Source organism: Tursiops truncatus, chromosome 20 (assembly GCF_011762595.2).
Source record: "Tursiops truncatus isolate mTurTru1 chromosome 20, mTurTru1.mat.Y, whole genome shotgun sequence".
Classification (NCBI taxonomy): domain Eukaryota; kingdom Metazoa; phylum Chordata; class Mammalia; order Artiodactyla; family Delphinidae; genus Tursiops; species Tursiops truncatus.
Window position 1 is genome coordinate 38791856 of NC_047053.1, and position 21912 is coordinate 38813767.

Here is a 21912-nt window from a genome sequence, read left to right on the forward strand (position 1 = left end):
TATGTTTTCATTGTTACTATATAGTTTATTTAAACCAAACTATGATAATACAGAGGAGAGACTGAGGTGGCAGCTGCCCAGAATCTTTGTGGATTACAGATGCAAACTGAGGACAAGTCGATAACAGACAAGTCAGTTGCATAAATACAGAGAATGTCAAGACACAAGACATTTCACAGCTTTTTGCTTGGCGCTTCCATTTTAAACACATGTATGTTATGACTTTACATTTTAAATTACTGCTCCACATATTCTGTAACAATGGCTAAGGATGCAATGGATCCAATGTCCCCCTGACATTGGTCTGCAACATGGAACATTTCAGGGGGATACCAAACAAACTCTTAACACACAACATACGAAAAGATCCTAAAAAAAAAAAATCAGATTAATACAATGCTCTTCAGGTTATATGAGGAGGGCGAAAAGGAAAAACAACATATTAGGGGTCCTTTAAGTGGAGAGTATCTTGAGGTCTTAAAAGTGTCATTCCCTTCCTTCAAGGGGAAAACATTTTTTTAACTAATGGAAAAACGAAAGCAACATTGTAACACCCTACAATGAGGAAAAACACTATCCTGACAGTGCTTAGATGCTTCCATATAATAAATACAGCGGGTAGCAAAGCAAATGTTACAAGTATTGGCTGGGTTCTTATTTCTATGCTTATAAAAAAAATATTAAGCTTCTTTGTGTAGACTGAACAGTGTTAGCCTGTGGGTGTTGGTCTTCGGTGCCTGTACACTGGTGGCTGTTTACATTCCAGGCCCACCCTTTAAGCAAGCTCCAGTGCCAGCGGTCTGTGGCTATTTCCCGGGGGTGGGGGGAGGCGTTCTCGTCTTCACTTTACTGTGGCAGGGTTCCTGGCTCCATTACATGCTCATGTGCTCCGGAAGAACGTATGAGATATCATCCCATGGGTGACGATACAGCCCCTGCTTCAGCCTCTTCTGATCAAGATAGTGTCCTAACATGAAGCAAACGCATCTTTTTGTTAAGAGTTGGTGAGTTTTTAAAATTTTGGTGAGGGGGAGGAGATAAGGAAGGGAAATCTTAACTAATACAAAACAAATGGGGAAGGACATCCCGATCCATCCCCCAGGCAGATGCCAGCCTTGGTAAAAGGGAACTATTGGACTTCATTCTGTTTTCCTGGGCTAGCAATCAAACTCATTTCCAAGAACAAAGGAACAAAGATAAAGATAAGGCAGAAGTTTAAGAAAGGAAGGATTAGGAACAATGATTAAGACAATGTGTCATCTCTCTCCCAGAAACTGGCCACATAGGTTAAGTGGTATACCTGAACCATGGGGTAAAACAAACAAAAACAGAAACACAAACAAAAAACACAAAAACAAACACACAGAACTCTTACTGCCAACTCACCAATGAAGCCCATACTCCTCCCCAGCACAAAGATGCCATTGAGGGCTCCAATGTCAATATATTCATCAGCTTCCTCCCTGCAACACACAATCCACTTGTAGTTTTACAGTGGCTCACATGACTGCCCTCCTCCCCAAAGAAAGGACAATTTCTGCCCAGGAATGAGAAGCTAGCTCTCTTTGAACTCAAAGTAGAAAAAAGGGATGTTCTGGATGGTAGGTGTAGAGGCACTGTTTTTCTTCTTCATACCTCTCCATATTTCCTAAATCCTCTCTAATGAGCATGCATTGCTTTTAGAGTTGGGAGGAAACAAGAAAAATCAGTAGGCATTAGGAAGAAGAATATAGCTGCAAGCTCACCGAGTGAAGGACCCACAGTTTCTGAGCATGTCTACAAATGCAACTCCAATTAAACCGTCTACATTCAGGATAAGGTTTGGTTTCTGGGAAGGCAAAAAAATTCCAAGTATTTATCATTATTACTCATTTTTGTTCCTCGTAATGTTCCACTATTACCATGACAACTATTACTACGAATTCCTGACCACCATTTAAAAGGCTCCCGCCAAAACATCCCAGTTGATTAGGAGAGACAGTGTCTTACTTAATTCCCAATGTCTAGCAAAGGACCCAACCCCTCGTTGACACTTAGTACGCCTGTTCAACTTAGTTAAACAACAGAAACAAAAGTTTCCAGAAAACCAGGTTCAATTTTAGCTGCACAGTCAAGATGTAACCTGGCTCTCATTTTCCCCGAGAAATTCAGCCAAAACTCTGATTCGGGCATTAGGGACATTTTCTTTTTTACCTTCGAGGTGGTAATCTTCTCTACTTCCAGGGCGTAGTCAAGCAGGGGTGTGGCAGGGAAGTGCTGTCTGACGTAATCTTTGAGGATCTGCACGCGCATGTCTGGGTTGTTTATCTAGGAAGTGACCCAAAGTTACAGAGGAACCCACTCTAACACTGCTGTTAAAAGACATGTTCCTGGGAATACCCTGGTGGTCCAGTGGTTAGGACTCTGCGCTTTCATTGCTGGGGCCTGGGTCCCTGGTTGGGGAACTAAGATTCTGCATGCTGTGTGGCACGGCCAAAGGGGGAAAAAAAAAAAGATATGTTCATGCTTGTGTCTCACACAGGTGGACACAACTGTACGTGTCATATCCAGGAGGTGTGTTTCAGGGACTTGATCCACATGCATGATTCCATGCAGCACAGATCACGACACTGCTGTGGGGCTTAAGGTTTTTTGACGTCCTCTCATATCTTATTTGAGCCTCAAAACCACCTGAGCTGTGGCGATGTTGGGTAAGTCAGCCATAGGGTCAGGCAGCAGGGCTGGGGAGCCTACCCTCAATGGGAAGTCTGAGGTTCTAGCCGCTAGCCATACTGCCCACCAGCTTGGCAACGTAGTCAAGCTGTAACCAAGTTCTAGGTTTTTAACTAAGCAAGCATGTGTTGGCAGTGGAGCAGCAAAGCATCCCTGAAATTCCAGGAAAACGTCTGGACCTGAGATGAATGTAGATGAACCTTCTGTTCAGAGACCCACACTAATCACCTGTTGGGGGTGGGGGGGGGGTAGTGAGACAGGTTAGGCGCCCGCCAAGTCCCGATACCACAGGGACCTCCTCCCTTGGCCAAGACACGCAAGGTCAGGATGGAGTCCAGGAAGGAAGGCACCCAAAGACTGGGCGTGGCAACACAGGCCTGCCGCTAGCTGGGGAAGATGCCCTGCGCTGTGCGTGTGCCGTCTGCCTGGGAGGTGGCGATGGCTGAGCCAAGTTCTGTGAGCCCAGATGCAACATCCCTCAGAAGGAACCACCGTCCCTGGTTCAGCCTTTGCCATCCAGCTGCCTCTGGATCTACCTTGAGCTGGCCCAGCACGGGGATGCCTGGATCGCACGCATGACCCTCTTGTATTAATGTGAGTCATACACCCCGCTCAGAGCAGCAGAGTGAGGGTTCCGGAGCTACGGAGCCAAGGACCCCGAGCAGCTCCCCTTCTCTCGTTGCCTTTGATTTCTAAACACAGCTCACACAGGACACACAGAGGACTACGTGCCCTGTGAGAGACTCTATTAATTACTTAGAATAGTCACGCTGGCCTCTCCCAATCGGGCTGGCCCTGATTTTATTACTCTTCCTGCCCCAGTGGTGTCAGGCTTAACCACACTGACTTGCTTTGGCCGATGAAATGTCAGTGAAAAAAAGGGGCTGTGCAACGTCCAAACAGAAGCTTCAAGAGCTTTCTCGTGGTTCTGCCACAGCTGTTTTCCTCCTGACACGAGACCAGCACCTCCTGGATAGGGGCTGCTCCTTCGGTGGAGATGACAGAGCCGTCACCGTAGCCAACCCACAGTGGATGGAGGATGAGTAAGAAACAAACCTTTGCTGCTGTGAGCCACTGAGATTTTCGGAGTTGTTTGTTACCGCAACCTGCAGCATTAATGTAGCCTAAGGTGACCAATATGTCCCCTTAACCCTGACCTCAGTCCTTTCTCCTATTAAGATTCACCTGGGAAGCTAAAGTTACCAAGTTTCCAGCTCATTGTATTTTCACACCACAACTGAACACAATAAAAACTGTTTAAGGGCAGTCTGTATTATAATGGAAAAAAAGCTGCCTCGGGCTTCCCTGGTGGCGCAGTCGTTGAGAGTCCGCCTGCTGATGCAGGGGACACGGGTTCGTGCCCCCATCCGGGAAGATCCCACATGCCGCGGGGCGGCCGGGCCCGTGAGCCATGGCCGCTGAGCCTGAGCATCCGGAGCCTGTGCTCCGCAGTGGGAGAGGCCACAGCAGTGAGAGGCCCGCGTACCACAAAAAAAACAAAAAAAAACAGCTGCCTCAGTGCTGGCATCTGTCAACAAAGCTTTTCATGTTGGGAGCCGAGAGCCCGGCTGTGCCCAACTAGATCAGTGCTCTCTCATCCTCATCCACCCCGTAGATCCAGTGCCTTGAGAGCGACAACTTACCGATTTCACTCGGTGACCAATGCCCATGATGAGTTTTCCTTCCTTCTTCATCTTGTTCACAAACTCCATGGGGATGATGCCACTGTCGAAGGCCTTGCTGAACATCTTGGCTGCTGCATCCAGGGCACCCCCAAACCGGTCGCCCTATAGGAGAAGCCAGCCCATGTCGCCCCAAGCTGTCGGAGTCCCCTTCAGCTTCGCAGGCCAATCCGGCGTGCCCTGAACAGCCCCCAGCACGGGGTGTCACACTCCACGGCTCCCTCTACGACCCTCCTGCAGCCAGGCGGCATGATGCTAAAGCCTGGTGTCCCTGCTGTTTACCTCCCAGGATGACGGTACTCACGATGGTGAGCAGTCCCGAGGTGAGGCTGGAAACCAGGTCCTTCCCGGCCCGAGCACAGATGATGGTGTTGTGAGCCCCAGAGACGGCTGGCCCGTGATCAGCCGTCACCATCAGGCACATCTCAATGAACTGGCAGGAATACTTGGGCAACCTGGAGGGGGGCGTAAAGGGGAGAGGACAGGAGAGCTGGAACAAAGGCAAGAGGCTGAACAGGAGATACGCTGACAAGGCCACGGTCCTCCTGTCTCCCGTCTCCTTGAACAAGTCACTCAAACTCAAGAAAGGTAGCAACCTCCCAATCCAGGCCTAATACTATCTTACAACTCCAAGGCAGCGCCCTCTGATTCCTGAGTGGCTCTGGATGTCGCCCAGATCAAATACTGCTTTTAGAACTGAGGTTAGCAAGCAGGGTTTGAAATCTCTTCTTTAGGCAGTTTTCAGCCTGAGTTGCTGTGACAGGATGTGACCTTTTTTGTGGTTACTGCTCTCCACATGCCAGACAGAGAGGAGGTGAGATCCCTGTCCCTTTCACAGTGCACAGTGATCAGCCTCCCAGCTAATGATTAAGAACAAAGTCTGGGGAATTCCCTGGCGGTCCAGTGGTTAGGACTCTATGCTTTCACTGCCGAGGGCACGGGTTCAATCCCTGGTTGGGGAACTAAGATCCCGCAAGCCGTGCGGCGCAGTCAAAAAAACCCCCCAAAAACAAGATCCCACATGCTGAGCGGTGCAGCCAAAAAAATCCCAAAAAACAAAAAAACAAACAAAAACCAAAGTCTGGAGCCGTGGGGATGCAAGAGCACACACAGTAAAACCTGCTCGGGTGTTACAACCCTTGAACTTTTCCCAAAGGGTCCAAAGCAGGTCCAAGACCCATCTCTCTTCAGGTGAGGGCAGGACACAAACCAAGACTTCCACCTGGCTTTCTGCCCAGAGCCACTCCAAGCCAGGGCTCTGTGAACATGTACTCATCGGCCTCCTTGCCCAACTGTCAGCCCCAGGGGAGGGCTAAGCTTGGGAGCTGCAGAGAAAACCAATTTTTTTCTCCATGCAGGCTGATGAGACACAAATTTACAGAGGACACAATACAAGGTACTTTAACTGTGCCGGTTCAGCAACTCCAGCAGGCCTGCACTCCTTAAGCTACTGGACGCCTCTAGACCTCCTTTGCTAACCCCTACCTTTCTCTCAAAGAGGCCTGCATTCAACTCTGGCCCGTTTCTTTAAAAGTTCCCATGGGAAAGGGGCTGATACAAGATCCCTGATGAGGTCATTGCTTTCTACTTCTCTTGGTTAAGGCTGGCCTTTCTGTCCTTGGAAGACCTAGGAACAGCCTTTATCTCTTTTCTCTGACCTTTCAATTGATCTGTGGCCATAAAGAGTGGACCTGGACATGGTCCCCAAGGCTGCCCACTCCCACTCCCTTGTCAGGGGAAGAAAATTAACTCTGAGTCACGGGGCCCTGCCATCTTCTGCCCTCCACGCCTCACCTTTTCTGGAACCAGAGGAGGCCGAGGACCCCGCCGATGCCCATCTCCTCCTTGAAGACCTCAGTGATGGGCATGCCCGCGTAGATGAGCTCCTGGCCTCGCTCATCACAGATGCTGGTCATGAACGAGGCAGGTTTGCGGATCAAGCCCAGCTCCTGAGCAGAGATGGGGGCAGAGGCAAGCAGGGCTGTGGTGACCACAGAGATTTTCCTACAACAGCCCCACTGTCTGTGCCCAGAACCAGTGTCCCAGGCAGGTCTCAAATTCTGGCGGCCAAGCAATGGCTCTCAAAGTCCTCCCAAGAAGGAAACGCAAAAGCCCTTTTATTAGATCATGTGGGGCGCAGAAAATAGGAGCAGTCACGCCATGGCACCCGCTCAGCCTGGGCACTGTTGCTGGTCTTTACCAAGCGTTTGCGGGCCCAGGCAGTTCGCTAAGCTGTTGAAATCCAGGGGTTCATTTTAACCTCACAAACAGAGTAACCAGCCCCAGGTCGCCTGGCTAAGAAATGGAAGAATGAATCCCAAGGGACAATTTTTAAAATACTCTACGCACAGCTACCAGTCCCCCAGCAAAACAATGAGGCACATGGCTGGGAAAATGGGGAATCCCCTCAACACGTCCTTTCCCTGGGGGAGGGGACTGAGCTCCTGAATCCTCCATTTCCAGAGTTGGGGCACAACAGGGGTAGCATCAGCTAACTCTGTCCAAGCCCATTTCTTCAATTATCCCTTGTGAACTTAAGAAATGCTTTTAAGTTATGTTTTAATAGAAGCAACATGAATACATCCTCCTTTTAAAAAATCCACACTAGAACAGCTAAAATCATGTTGCCTTTGACCTCCACCCCATCTTGGTTTTCTGCCTTCGTGTTTCTTAGTTTAGTGGACATCTTTCTTGACCTTTCTTACTCCACTTTTATTTACACGCATAGACACGTGGAGAAGAGACAACGGTGTTTTGCGTGCCTACATTTTTCATAATCATAATATAAATACTGTCCTATAATGTGCTGGTCACTCAATGAATCTGAGCTCTACACATGTCAGCACATACGTAGATCTAGTTCATTCCTTTTAACTACTGTAGAGTATCCCCTCATATGACAATCCTACAGGTTGGCCATTCCTCCACTGATGACCATCAACTAGAAAAATATTCTTGAACAAGTGTATGTACGCAAGCATTTCCTGGAAGGAGCTTTCCAGACTTGGAACGGCCGGGCCATAAGGTAGGAGTGCTGTTAAATTGGATTGACATTACCCAACTGCCTTTCACAAAGGCTGTGTCAATTCCACTCTCGCCACCAATGAATGAATGTAGCAGCCTCCTCACACCCATACAAACAATGTATCAGAGAACTGTTTTTTTTTTCTCTTTGCTGACCTGTAGAGCAAAATTGGTGTCACAGCTTCTACTTTGGTTTTTTTATAGAGTGAAGTTGAGCATCTCTTTATGTTGAAAGGACATCTCCTATCCATTTTTCTAATGGGTACTGGTCTTTTAAAAATTGATTTTCTAGGGACTTCCCTGGTGGCACAGTGGTTAAGAATCCACCTGTCAGTGCAGGGGACACAGGTTCGATCCCTGGTCCAGGAAGACCCCACATGCCGCAGAGCAAGTAAGCCCGTGTGCCACAACTACTAAGCCTGTGCTCTAGAGCCCGCGAGCCACAACTACTGAGCCTGCGCTCTAGAGCCCGCGAGCCACAACTACTGAGCCCGTGTGCCACAACTACTGAAGCCCGCGCGCCTAGAGCCTGTGCTCCACAAGAGAAGCCACCGCAATGAGAAGCTCGCGCACCGCAACGAAGAGTAGCCCCCGCTCGCCGCAATTAGAGAAAGCCTGCGTGCAGAAATGAAGACCCAACGCAGCCAAAAATAAGTAAATAATTTATAAATTATTTTTTTAAAATTGATTTCTAAGAGTTCTTGTATATAAGGAAATTCCCTCTTTATCTATGCTCCCGCCTTAAACAAGTAGCCTGAAATCTCTTAGCAGGTGCAAACAGCTCTAGAGGACGTCGTCTGTCCCCAGCCCCCATCCCCAGGTCAGGCCACACAGCTGTGGGAGATACACGCCGCCCCTTGCCCTCCTGGGCCCTGCATTTGCTTCACCTGCTGGTCAAAAGGGGCCACCTCACAAGCTCCAGTGCACCTTGCCCACACAGTCAGGGACACACGTGGCACCTACCCTGGCCCAAGAGTAGTCCATGGGTACCGTCGGAGGCGGCACCTCCTGAGCAGGTATGATGACCCCTCTGGCCACAAGATCCTCGTACACGGACCTGGGAGGCAGGGGAAGGGGAGGAGAAAAGACATCCATGTGGATTTTATTCTTCTGGGCTCTTTAAGCTGCCCCACGAACGCTCCTCCCTCTTACCCCAGAGTTTCCCAGCTCTGTATCCCCTCCTGTCAGCAGTTACCAGGTGGATTCCCGAGAACTAAACGGAAACAGGTTCTAGCCAAGGCCTGCCCCACCGCCTCTGAATGGGGCTTTAGAGAAGGCTGAGAATCTGGAGGCCATGGAAGGCCAGAGGGAAGGAACAGGAAGAGACAATAGCTTATCTAGCAGCTCTTTATCAATTGGTTTGAGATGACATTTTCTAATGTTTCTATGCCCTTCTCTCATTTATGGCCCGCCAACTAGGTAGGCTCAGAAACGGAATGTTTTTAACACCAGTCTGAACGGCGCGTAACTGCTGCTTCTAGAAACAAAACAAAATGACAGCCAAAAAGAAAGGATTTTGCACCATCCGTAGAGCTGCCTTAGACACCTGAGAGGGTCCAGGAATATCAGACACCTATATTTTGGAGAGGCTGCTGTCCTCGGGAGGGAATGGGAAAGGGACAGGGAGGTGGCATGCTCCACCAGCTCCGCGTACTGGATGATCTCTCCAAGCTCATCGAAGCTCCGGGGCACAAACACTCCAGCCTCCTTCAAAGCCTGGTTTTTGGCTACTGCAGTTTCAGAAGCCTGGTTGGCACAAGCTCCAGCGTGGCCGAACTGTACCTGGAAGGCAAAGGAGAACGGCTTTACCAGGCCTGTTAATCCCCCGAAAGAGAGGACAAAGGCTCCTGGGACCATCGGCACTCATTATAGGCCGGACCCCACTCAGTGCTCTATGTGAATCACTTCAAGCCTCCAGAAGGCTCAATAAATAGGCACGATGGCTGACTCTCATTCACAGATGAGAACCCGAGGCAGCAAGCAGTTCAAGGGCTTACTCAAGGTCACACAGCTGGTGCACTACACCCAGGACACCAAGCCAGGTACCCAACTCCACAAACACCTTCATCTGGCTTCCCGTGGGGCACTTGTTGGGGTGGGGGTAGGGAGACAGAGAATAGCCATTAGTTTTGAGCAACTGTGAGAAGTTACAAACTGCCAACCTTAGCTAAGCTGAGCTTATAGGCATGATCTGACTGTCCTGCGCATACTTTGTATAAAGGATGTACCCTTATTAAGCAAAACAGAACAACAGAAGGTATCATTAAAAATACAAATGGGACTTCCCTGGTGGCGCAGTGGTTACGAATCCGCCTGCCAATGCAGGGGACACGGGTTCGAGCCCTGGTCCGGGAAGATCCCACATGCCGCGGAACAACTAAGCCCGTGCGCCACAGCTACTGAGCCTGCGTGCCACAACTACTGAAGCCCGCGCGCCTAGTGCCCATGCCCAGCAACAGGAGAAGCCACCACAATGAGAAGCCCGCGCACCGCCATGAAGAGTAACCCCCGTCCGCAACTAGAGAAAGTCTGTGTGCAGCAACGAGTACCCAACGCAGCCAAAAACCAGTAAATAAATTAATTAATAACAACAACAACAACAAATTTCCAGTTTCTTATAAAAAGTCAGATTTTGGGCTTCCCTGGTGGCGCAGTGGTTGAGAGTCCGCCTGCCGATGCAGGGGACGTGGGTTTGTGCCCCAGTCCGGGAGGATCACACGTGCCGCGGAGCGGCTGGGCACGTGAGCCATGGCCGCTGAACCTGCGCGTCCGGAGCCTGTGCTCCGCAACGGGAGAGGCCACAACAGTGAGAGGCCTGAGTACCGCAAAAAAAAAAAAAAAAAAAGTCAGATTTTGCACCATTTGGCCTGTACTGTATTCCTACTTAGCAACGATCACAGGGAGCCAATTAGCTATTGCCCCCTTCCACCTGAGCATGAACTAAGATTAAACTATAAACTCAACAGAATATGGAGGGGTAACTGTTATGGGGAGTGAGAGGGAAGAGAAAACCAATCAGAATAGCTACGTGTTACCTGTTGTCTCTGATTCAGCAACAAGGAAAAGGAATTAACCTATTGAAACTTGGTATAAAACCCTGATTAGGGCAGGTGTGGTGGGTAATCATAACAATACCTTCCCTGTTTAAATAACACTGTGTCCAGGCACTTTTCTAAGAGCTTTGCAAATGTCATCATTCAGTAGCTATGACTGTTTCCTCTCAACAAGGAAATGGAAGCACAGAGGGGTAGAGTCACTTGCCCAAGGTCACACAGGTAGTACGTGGTAGCATTTGAACCAGGCAATGTGGCCTCTCGCTGTGCTCTAGCACGACATACAACAAAAGGGGCTCAAGTGTTGAAAAGGTTAGGAGCCACTGCTCCAGTTAGCGAGGCTTGAAGACACATGCTTCAAAGTGGGTTCCCAATGCCTTCTTTGTAGCATTTAATCTGCATGGGTGGATGGGGTGGGAAGGAGGTTCTGTACTCACATAAACTTAGAGAACACTGCATCCAAGGAAGTTAAGCAAGTGTAACTCAGATTTCTCAAAGCTAACACTAAAGCTTTTAGAAGGGAGAGAGATGATATTGCATGTTCATAATTACAGAAGCTTCCCGTTGTTTGTTTTTGTTTTGGGGACCACTGCTACAGGACCAGTGTTGTGTGAAAATGCCACCTTACCACTGTCCCCTTGTCTCTACTCCCATAGCCCAGTTCTCAGTTCAGTTTCCCCGAGGCACTGAACTGAGGATGTTACCTAGCTCATCTCCTCTACAGGGCAGAAAGCTCTGCAAGGTCATATGGCCTGTTCAAGAAATCAAAAAGCACTTATTAGCTGGCCTGTCAAGGTACTATTCTACATTTGTATATCCTTGAAACTACACAAAGAAAGTTGTTAAAAAAGCGAATCAAAAAGCAGAACACCTTGAGGACCTGCCCTACCCACGGGGCGATGCTGAGCACCTGGCCAGAAACAGAAGAGCAGGGTCCTTGCCCTCTAGGAGGTGCCCTCGGCATAATGGGAGTGGGGAGGTGGGGGGCTCTTATAAAGCAGAGCTGGTGAAGAGAAACCCTGGAGGGAAGGGAGGAATTATTTTTGGCTGTTGTGGTGGAGGGGAGAGCAGCCGTGAAGAGAATCAGGAAGCGCTTCATGGAACAGGTGTGTTGAAGAATGGAAATGAGTATTTGCTAAGACCTGTATGTGGCAGACCTTTACAGTTACCTTCTTATGTAAGTCAGGCAACAATCCTGAATCATCCCCTTTTTACAGCTCAGGAAACTGAGGTACGGAGAGGCTAAACGACTTGCCCCAGTCACACAGATCCACCAAGAGCTGATTCTCAAGCCTGTGAGAGTGGAGCTCAGCCCTGGACGATGGGCAGGATTCCGTGACCTGCTCCCTCCCGTTTCACTTACTTAGAAAACAGATACACACACGTACACAGTTCATAGTTACACCAGATGGATCCTATGATAAGCATTTATTGCACCCTGCCCCTTCTTAGAGTCAACATAACCTGAACTCTATGTCGACATCTCAAAATCCACCTCACTCTTCTCCTGCCTGGTTTCCAATTACGTGGCCGTGCCGTGAGGACACAGTCCCCTCCCGACCAGCGTTTAGGGTGTTTCCTTTTCTTGTCATCGCAACACTGCAGTGAGCATCCTTGTACACATACCTTGAAATATTTTTGCACGCAGACCCACAGAGTAAATTTGCAGGAATGGAACTGCTGGTTCAAAAGAGGTGCATTTTACAACCGGACAAAATACTGCCACTTGGAGGAGGGCAGGACTCTGAAGGGGAAAGGCAAGCAATCCGGGGGAAAGGATAGGGTGACAGGCTAACTCGAAGAATCAAGGGTTTAAGCGTAGGGATTATCATTGCTGCAGGAATCCTTGATGGCCGAGTTTTATTTCATATACACAGAGCAGAGGTCAAGGCCTTACACGCAGAGCCTGCTCAGCCACTGATGAACTGATGGGTAACAGGTGGTGGTTTCCTCGGTTTCATCCTCACCAGGTGGGCCATCTTCGAGATAGAGGATTGTCTAAGCTGGACTACAGGGGCTGAGGTCTGGCCGATCCCACCCAGCAGGAGTCCGACAGCTCAGAGCTTTTCTATCTAACGTCCACTATAGGCTGTACTTACTTCTGCCCACAGGCACTGTCACAGGCATCCGGTCACGGTAACACATACAGAGGTTTTCTTCTACAGCTTCTCCCCGTGCAGAACTTCCCACCACCGCCCTCCCCAGCTCTGAGCCTAGGGTGTGTCCTCTCCCTCCCAGGCCTCCCTCTCGCTCAGCAAACTCCTCCTTATTCCTTAAGGAGTGGTTCGTCTTCTCCAGGAAGCCACCTCAACTCCTCCAGGCAGTAAATTGCTCCTACTCTGAGAAGGGACTCAGAGCCTTGTTCTGGCCTTAATCTGGCTACGAGTTTGTCTCTTCCAACTGGATTTTAGCTTCTAGAGAGCAGGGCCCCAGCTGGACCTTGTAGGAACCAAGCAGGTAATAAACGTTTATCGAAGGAACCAGCTGCTTCATAAGACGACCACACGGCTCCCCGCAGACGCCCCCCCTCTCGGCCTCCCTGCCCAGCAGGGATCTATCATGGCTATACCTCGGAGGAGAACATGGTGGCACAGGTCCCGATGCACCAGCAGACCACGGGCTTGGTGATGCGGCCCTCCTTGATGCCCCGGGAGATCTTATATTCCTCCGTGCCTCCTATCTGCCAGAGAACAGGGAACAAGAAAAAGCCCCCAAGTCAGTGGAACCCATTCTGAGTTGCACCTAGAGCAGCAATGCAGCAGGAAATCTGTCCCACATCAGGTAGGGGCCAGGGTCATCAGGTGTCCCGAGTTAGAACTTGGCTAGAAAATGAGGGGACATGGGCTTTGGCCTGGAAGATTGAGATTAGATGCAAGGAAGAATGTTTAAAGGGCAGTGGGTATCCTCGGAGAGTCCCCGGAACTCCCCTTTCCTGATCTAAGGGTATGAGATAATTTAGGACCAGACCTGATCAGGGGCACAAGTAAGAGAGGCTCTTTGACTCCAGCTACCCACTGCCCACCAGGGACAGACTGGGGCCAGCCAGTGAAAGCTTCTCCTCTGCTGGCACTAAAATATCTGTGCCACCGAGAGGCAAGAACTTCTCTCCTAGGAACAAACATGGCAGTGTTAACCGTGGCAGCCTCGAAGCCCCAGTGTCTAGGGAGCAGGATTACCAGGGACTGCCACTTTCAGTTATAGATAACCAAAATGCGTGAATTTTTTAAAAACTAAAATCATCGTTACTTTTATAATCAGAAAAAAATTTTTTTTTACTTTAATAATCAAGTAACCTTTTCTATTTTAATTGAAGCATAGCTGATTTACAGTGTTGTGTCAATCTCCGCTGTAAAACCATTTTTTAAAAATAACTCACCTCTCCAAGAACCACAATCATTTTGACTCCTGGAGTGTCCTGGTAACGTAACACATGATCCATGAACGTTGAGCCGGGGTACCTGGTGAGAGCAGGGAGGATATTCATGAGCAGGAGACTCGGTGAGGTGAGGTGTGTGTACCGGTGTGGGAAGCACACCTGTACTAAGAACACTGTAGGGTTTTTTGTGGGTGTGGATGCCCAGTGAGGGTCCAGAGATGCCTTAGGAATAACGGGGGAGGGGGAGGCAGTAAATGGGGCACAAGGGAAGGGAAGGAAGAGGAATTAGTGAGCCCAGAGAAGTTCATACGGCAGTAAGAGATGCCTCGAGAGCACATGTGGGGTGATTTTAAAATATGTCCACAAGTTCTTTGAAAAAGGTGGAAACTCATGCCTCTCCCCCTGAATTTGGGTCGAGTTTAATGATTAGCTTCTAAGGAACAGAATATGGAGGAAGTCATTCTGTAACATTGACTGCCAAGGCGGGGTCATAAAAAAATTGCTTCTGTCCAGCGCTCTCCCCTGAATCGCTCGCTCTAGGGGAAGCCAGCCGCCGAGTCTTGAGGACTCTCAGCAGCCTGTGCAGAAGCCCACAGAGAAGAACCACCTGCCGGCCACGTGGATGGGTCACCTCCAGCGTGCCACATCTGACCGCCTCAACAGAGAGCCCACCTGCCAGAACTGCCCAGCTGAGCCCTGAAGCCTAACGCACAAGAACCATGAGGGTACACGTTTATTGTTGTTTGTAGCCACTTTGTTTTGGGGTGACTTTTTTTAATACAAAGCAAAAGATAATTAATACAATGTACCAAGCTATATCCTAGGCGATTGCTAGAAGGTCTGTGTATAAACCAAAATATTTTTTAAATTTTTCTACTGTCACATGAGTTTGCAAAAGAGTTGTTTAAGGCCAAGTAAGCTTCAGATCTACAAGGTCCTTGTAGATCTTCGAGTGCTTCTGATATGCTCAGGGGCATTTAAATCCCAAGAGGACAGTATAACTGGCAGCACTGCCCAGACCCGTCTGACCCAGAGCCTTTCGTCAGGGAGCACCTGGGGACTAGGGTCCCAAGGCCACCTCCCTGAAGACCTCTCCCTTCTCACACAGTTGTTCCATTTGAAATGACTTGGCGGAGCCAGAAAGCCTTGACAAGGTGACTCACTCTCCCAACAGCTTTTGCTTTCTGAGCCAAACAGTTGCAGTAGTGACAGCAGTAATAACAGTAAACAGTAAACAGTAATGGCTAACATTTATTATGGTAATAAATTTATTATGGTAATAAATACCAGGCATTGCTCGAAGACATTACTCAATTGATGACCTACTGATTACAAACAAAAATAATGAGGACACTATCTGCGAAATAATAAGAAATATGTATGTCTCTGCTCCCAGTTACTGACACGGAGCTCTGAGAACCCTTGTAATCTCCTGAGTGACCAGGGGTGCTAGGAGCATCGTCTGTTCTGATATTTGGTCTTTGACACCGGTTCCTGACACAGCCCTCCTAAAAACTTTGTAATTTCCTTAGTCATGGGGGTGATAGGAGTGTCTTTTGTTCTCATGAGGCAACTCTTGGAGGGCTCCTGCGGTGTGCTCACCGGAGAAGGCAGGGAAGCTCCTCGCACCCAACATGCCTTGCCCTATGCACCTCTTCCATCTGGTTGTTCCTGAGTTGCATCCTTTTGTAATAAGCCGGTAAGCTAGTGAGCAAACTTTTCCTGAGTTCTGTGAGCCCTTCTAGCAAATTATCGAACTCGAGGAGGGGGTCATGGGAGCCTCTGATTTATAGCCGGTGGTCAGAAGTACCAGAGGGCTGGACTTGTGACTGACATATGAAGTTGGGGGCACTCCTGTGGGACTGAGCCCTGAACCTGTGGGACCTGACGCTATGATGCCATCTCGAAGTAGAGTGTCAGAATTGAACTGAATTGTAGGACCTCCAGTTGCTATCTGCAGAGAATCAGAGAACTGCTTGGTGTGGGAAAATCTGGCCACATTTGTGGCCAGAAGTATGAGTATGGTAGTGAGTAAAGGAACAGTGTTTCCTTTCACTCTTATTAACTACAACTAGCACTGAGTACTAACTAAGCACAGGCCCTGTGTTAGTCTCACTTAATCCTCCAACAACCCCAGGAGGTAGAGATTATGACCTTACCCATTTGCTACGTAAGGCTGATGGAGGTCTAGGGAGGGTTGGAAACCTGCCCAGGATTGCCCCCACCCCGCCCCCCCAAACAGGGAAACTGGGATTTGAACCCCCAGGGTCTGATTTCAGAATGAGCCCTGCTAAGCAGTGCACTCTGCTGCCACCCTCCGGCCACAGCTCAGACAACAAAGGGAATTACCCCCAAAGCCCAAACACCTTTTAAAACACCTTCCTGTGTTTTTCTCTGTATTTTCTGATCTTATGCTCATGTTGGTCCTGAGACAGAGAAGAGATGCCCCACTTTATGGACTTAAGCAACATCCCTGTGTGCATGGAGCTCAGCGGCGGGCGGCGAGCAGAGATAGAGGACCTAGCGCCCTGCCCCTCAGCTGATCACCTGTCCCCGCCGATGGCCACGCCCTCGTAGACGCCATCCGTGGTCCGAGAGATGATATTGTTGAGCTCGTTGGACATGCCGCCCGAACGCGAGACATAGGCCACGCTGCCGGGGCGGTACAGCTTGGAGGCCAGGATGTTGTCCAGCATCCCGCCCGTGTTCCCGATCTTAAAGCACCCGGGCTTGATGCCACCAACCTGCAAGGGCGGAAACCGCGGTCAGGGAGGAGGGCGGGCTGACTGACCATAGAGCTCGGGGGGGTGGTCACAGAGCCCAGGATTACCCGCCCAGCCCACCCTGGCCAGCACCTGCATGTCGGGGTTCCTGCTGAGGAAGACTCTCTTCTCCCATCAAGAGACATCACACAGAAAAAAGGGAGCCTTGTTGGTAAAACGTGGCTTACGACTGCAGATTTGGAGGTGTACACTCAGGGTCAGGTCGCCTCTTCTGCTCCAAAAGGGCAACAGCACCCAGTAAAAGTGTCTGATGCAAGTGTGCACCTCTGCTCAAGATCACCCTCTGTCTCCAAGATGAAAGGCCCCTTGCTTAGCTCAAAAAGCTTACGCTTGAGGACATGGGGAGGGTGAAGGGTAAGCTGGGACGAAGTGAGAGAGTGGCATGGACATATATACACTACCAAATGTAAAACAGACAGCTAGTGGGAAGCAGCCGCATAGCACAGGGAGATCAGCTCGGTGTTCTCTGACCACCTAGAGGGGTGGGATAGGGAGGGTGGGAGGGAGATGCAAGAGGGAGGGGATATGGGGATGTATGTATACGTACAGCTGATTCACTTTGTGATACAGCAGAAACACACCATTGTAAAGCAAGTACACTCCAATAAAGATGTTAAAAAAAATTCTTAGCTTCAGCCAAATTTTTAAGGCAACAACTAAATAAAAACAAACAACAAAAACAAAAAAACATTCACGGGGCCATTTTTTCTTATGTAAAGGCCTTTGGGTCAAAAGTAAGGTCCCTAGGTAGATTTTTCTTTGGTTTACAGTTGAAGGAATAATCAAAGACCATGCTATGGTTGTATGAGGGTGGACACTTAAAAAAATCTTGTTAGCCCCTCGAAACTGTAAAGGTGATATGGTCTGTGGAGACAGCCCTTTAAAAAATTAACTGGAAGCGGACAGGGAATTCCCTTGCGGTCCAGTGGTTAGGACTCAGCACTTCCACTGCCAGGGCCTGGGCTCGATCCCTGGTTGGGGCACTAGGATCCTGTAGGCCGCACGGCGCAGCCAGAAAAAAAAAATTCACTGGAAATGGACAGCCTGACTTTCAACAGGTACTCTCTCAATCTTTTCAAACTAGATGGGAGACAGTAGCGTCAGCAATGATCTTCCTGCGGGCCCAGAAGTGGAAGGGATGCTCACGGTGGCAGGTCCAATGATGGTCACTCCCTTCTGCTCTGCCTTCTTGATCAGCTTCCTCGTGAGGGCCTCGGGGATGCCTTCAGCTATGATGGCGATGGTCCGGATCTAGAGCACGAGGATAGTCCCTTCCCGTTATCATTTCACCACTTGAGATGTCGAGGCAGTGACCATTCCAGAACCCATCTCCCAGGCCCCCTTCCAGGAGTAATGATAACAATATGCACCCCCTTCTTCCCACAGGCCTCTGTTCCTACCCTGTTCATTCAACCCTCCCCCCAAAGAGAGGCACCCAAAACTACGCTCCATTGGTTAACACCACAGTGAGTCAGTAACCAAGTGGAACAGATGTTTCTGAAAACTTGCTGTAGTCAAAACTGTTATATTCTCACCTATCCAAAAACTCAGGAGACCCAGCCCCACCTGTTTCCCACGCGTCCAGGTGCCGGAGCATAAAGCAGCTATCCAGGGCCATCCCTGCTGTGCCCTCTGAGGCTCTGACTCTACATCCCCACAGGACAAAACCTTGATAGAAACAAGCTGCTTCCACACTTGGACCAGAGAGTGGGCTGAGGGAGAAGCCAGAGGGGGTGGGGGCGGGTGGGGGGGAAGATCCAAGGCAAACTTTTTCTATAAAGGGCCAGATAGTGTTTTGGGGTCTGTTGGTCATGTGGTCTCTGTGGTAACGACTAAATTTTGCCTCTGCAGCATAGAAGCAGCCACGGACAATATGTAAATGAGTGAGCATGGCTGTGTTCCAATAAAACTTTATTTACAACAGGCAGGGGGCTGGGTTTGGCCCTTGCACTGTAGTTCACCAACCTCTGTTCTAAACTAGAAAAGCCACTCATTTTTAGCAGGTGTGTTTTCTTTTTTGCTTCATCGAGAGATCAAAACAAGTTTACTCCAGTCATAAACTGAAGTAAGCCAGTCTGGGATCAGACAATAATTTTGAACAGAAATCTCAGTATCTTAATCCCTAAGGGCTCTTACAAATCAGTAACAAAAAAGATAAACAGCTCAACAGAGAAAAAGGAGGCGAGGCCACGTCACAGAATGCAAATGGCCAATACATATTTTCGAAGCTCATCTTAGTTAATAATCAAAGATATGCAAATTAAATAGAATGCCTATCATTTTGTCAAGTATCTACGTTCTTTATGTCCAAGCGTTCCATGTTGGCAAGGGTACAGAGAAACAGTCGTTCTCATGCTAGTGATGGGAGTTTACATCCCCAGTTCTGGACCTTTCTGGAGGGCCCCTGGGCAGGATGGATCAAAGGCTTTCAAATCTGCACATTCTGATGCAGCAGTTTGACCTCGAGACATTTATGCTGGGGAAACAATTAAGGATCTATGCTCATCATGAGACTCGAAAAAGCAAAAATGATGTTGCTGGTAAGTATTGATGTGGAAAGAGTCACTGAAGGATTATAAGATAGATACAGCGTTATTCCATTTGTTCAAACCCAGAAAAAGGTGTGAATAAGGATGTACTCAAACGTCAGCAACCATATTTCTGGGAAATGAGACCCGAGGTATTTACCCTCTTCTTCTTACTATCAGCATTTAATTCTTTTCTATAATAAATACGTAACAATTTTACAGTAAGCAAAAAAAGTGCTTTTGATCCTGTTTTGAAAGCCAGTCTCAGCACAGAGAGGACCTGGTGGAGGCAGACGGCCCCGGACTGACTCTCTGGCAGCCCGGGTAAGCAGCCCACCAACCCTTGGTGACTACCTTGCCTCCTGAAGATCAGGTCTCCAACCACTATCCCCCCAATCACTGGCCAGTCCCGAGTCCCAAGGCCTTTGTCGCAGCGGACGCCATTCAGGGTGCCCCTGCCTCCCGCCCCAGGGCGCAGGGAGCTACCTGTGCGTGATTCATGGTCTCCATGGTGCTGTCATAGGCTGAGCGCAGGGAGGCAAAGCTGATCAGCACATCCACCTCCGGGTGCTTCTTCATGGCATCAGCCATGTTCTTGAAGACGGGGATCAGGATCTCCTTGTGACCCCAGTAAAACTTCTGTTTGTGGTCCCCGCTGTGAGGAAGGCAGAAGAGGGGTCAGGACACTCTTAACCTGCCAGGGCTCGGGAGGGGCTTCACCCGGAGGGCGGAAAGGCAGGGTCTGCCTTCAAAGAGTTTAGTCTGTGGGGGAAAAAGATCCCCCAGGAACATCGACCGCCCCGTCTGGGGTGGGCAGATGCTTCTCGGGCAAAGGGGACAATCCAGGGCTCGCCCAGCTCTGTGCTGCTGCTGGAGGAGATGGGATGAGGACATCCCGCTCGGTGGCCGCGTCCAGCCTCCCTGCCGTGCGCGACTCACGTGAAAGGGTAGACCATGGCAGCCACCGAGGGCTCGTCGCGGGAGCAGACGTAGTCAAAGTCCAGCATGCCCTGCACGGCCCGGGTCTGCATGCCCCACACGATGGCCTTGGTATGGCGGCTGAAGAGGGTGGCGCTCTTTCCTGGGGGGCAGAGACAGAGCGAGTATACCCAGAACACACCCCCCGGGGGCTGCCTGCCAGACCCCTCCACGCCCCACGTCCCGCGAGGGCGAGGCGTCAAAACTGCAAAGGAATGTCAAGAAGACGGAACTCTGAGAACGTGGGGGAGGAGGCGCCTAGATTTCTTCTGGAAAGAGGTGGCAGAGAGCGCAAAATGAACTGAGGGAACCTGCCTGGCTGGCAAAGGGCTCAGCAGGGAACAGACAGCAGAATTCCTACAGGACCTGCTCAACTTCACAGGAAAGGTATGTACATGCAAATGAGGGCTTGATCAATTATTTTTAAAGTCACCAGCAAAAAATGTTAAGCTCTCCCAATTTGGGTGACCGAAAGTTTTTTTTTTTTAACTTTTTTTTTTTCGGGGGGCGTGGGCATGCGGGATCTTAGTTCCCCAACCAGGGATTGATTGAACCTGTACCCCCTGCAGTGGAAGCACGGAGTCGTTTGGTTTTTTTGGTTTTTTTTTAAATTTTAATTTTATTTATTTGTTATACAGCAGGTTCTTATTAGTTATCTATTTTATACATATTAGTGTATACATGTCAATCCCAATCTCCTAATTCATCCCACCACCACCCCACTGCTGCTTTCTCCTCTTGGTGTCCATACGTTTGCTCTCTGCATCTGTGTCTCTATTTCTGCCCTGCAAACTGGTTCATCTGTACCATTTTTCTAGGTTCCACATATATGCGTTAACATACGATATTTGTTTTTCTCTTTCTGACTTAGGAAGCATGGAGTCTTAACCACTGGACCACCAAGGAAGTCCCTTGGACTTTTTTAAATTAAAGTATAGTTGATTTACAATGCTGTATTAATTTCTGCTGTACAGCAAAGTGGCTCAGTTATACATCTATATATTCTTTTCTATATTCTTTTCCACTATGGTTTATAAAAGGACACTGAATATAGTTCCCTGTGCTATACCGTGGGACCCTGTTGTCTACCACAAGACTTCAAACAGCTCCCCAACAATCCTTATCGCCTGTGAACTTGGACATAAGCCAGCTCGGGACAGGATTTGAATCCTCTTGATTCTAGGTCAGCGTAGGTCCAATGAAGAGGTCTGCTGTAGCCTGATCCTAACTGACCTTCCACCTGACCTTCTCCCCACAGCCTCCTCCCAGGTGGCTCTTTCCTGCTCGGAACAATGCTCTTGGACAGGGTGGCAGGAAAGGGGCAGAAAGGGGCGTCAGGAAAGGGGTGAGGGGAACAACAAGAGCTGGCAGAAGTGCATTCCTCCTGAGCTGTCGCCCCAGACAGGCAGGTCACCTGACCCTCCTGCTTTCTGCTGGAGAAAAGTAGCCCACAGGGGACGTGCTCAGCTCCCCCAAGGAAAATAACGCAGAGAGCTCAGGGGCATTGGGATTAATTAACCTACTGTACCAGCACAGGCTAGTAAGGCATGTAAGATTCTCATCCCTACGCAGGCTTGCCTCTTCCATCACAGCCATAAGCTTCTCATGACAGAAGGCTCCTGCTGGTGCAAACACCCGGGATTTACTGTGCCCTGGACCCTCTGGGTTCCAATGAGACGTGAGATCACAGAACAAGGGAGGCCGCCTAATCCAGTTCCCTCACTTTCCAGTCCCAGAAAACTGAAGGCCAGAGTTGCCAAACGACGAAGATTGTAG

General features: G+C 49.3%; 1 protein-coding gene and 1 long non-coding RNA gene across 4 annotated transcripts in view; one reads left to right on the forward strand and one right to left on the reverse strand.

The window, feature by feature from the left end:
- ACLY (ATP citrate lyase) overlaps nt 1-21912 on the reverse strand; it is a 42415-nt gene continuing 20503 nt past the window's right edge. For all 3 annotated transcript variants that reach the window (XM_033846951.2, XM_033846954.1, XM_073797641.1), the window contains 15 exons: nt 20098-20239; nt 19645-19813; nt 17777-17881; nt 16395-16591; nt 13848-13929; nt 13041-13151; nt 9073-9200; nt 8382-8475; nt 6189-6343; nt 4699-4849; nt 4356-4499; nt 2194-2307; nt 1746-1828; nt 1387-1463; nt 1-967 (listed from right to left, as the gene is read on the reverse strand). In XM_033846951.2, the coding sequence (XP_033702842.1) occupies nt 873-967; nt 1387-1463; nt 1746-1828; nt 2194-2307; nt 4356-4499; nt 4699-4849; nt 6189-6343; nt 8382-8475; nt 9073-9200; nt 13041-13151; nt 13848-13929; nt 16395-16591; nt 17777-17881; nt 19645-19813; nt 20098-20239 (1847 nt within the window). In that variant the 3' untranslated portion in view covers nt 1-872. The remainder of the gene's footprint in view (nt 968-1386; nt 1464-1745; nt 1829-2193; nt 2308-4355; nt 4500-4698; nt 4850-6188; nt 6344-8381; nt 8476-9072; nt 9201-13040; nt 13152-13847; nt 13930-16394; nt 16592-17776; nt 17882-19644; nt 19814-20097; nt 20240-21912) is intronic.
- Nucleotides 887-16405, forward strand: LOC141277350 (uncharacterized). The gene is made up of 4 exons (XR_012328597.1): nt 887-1004; nt 1684-8072; nt 8838-14572; nt 16283-16405. It is a non-coding gene; the product is annotated as an uncharacterized lncRNA (long non-coding RNA).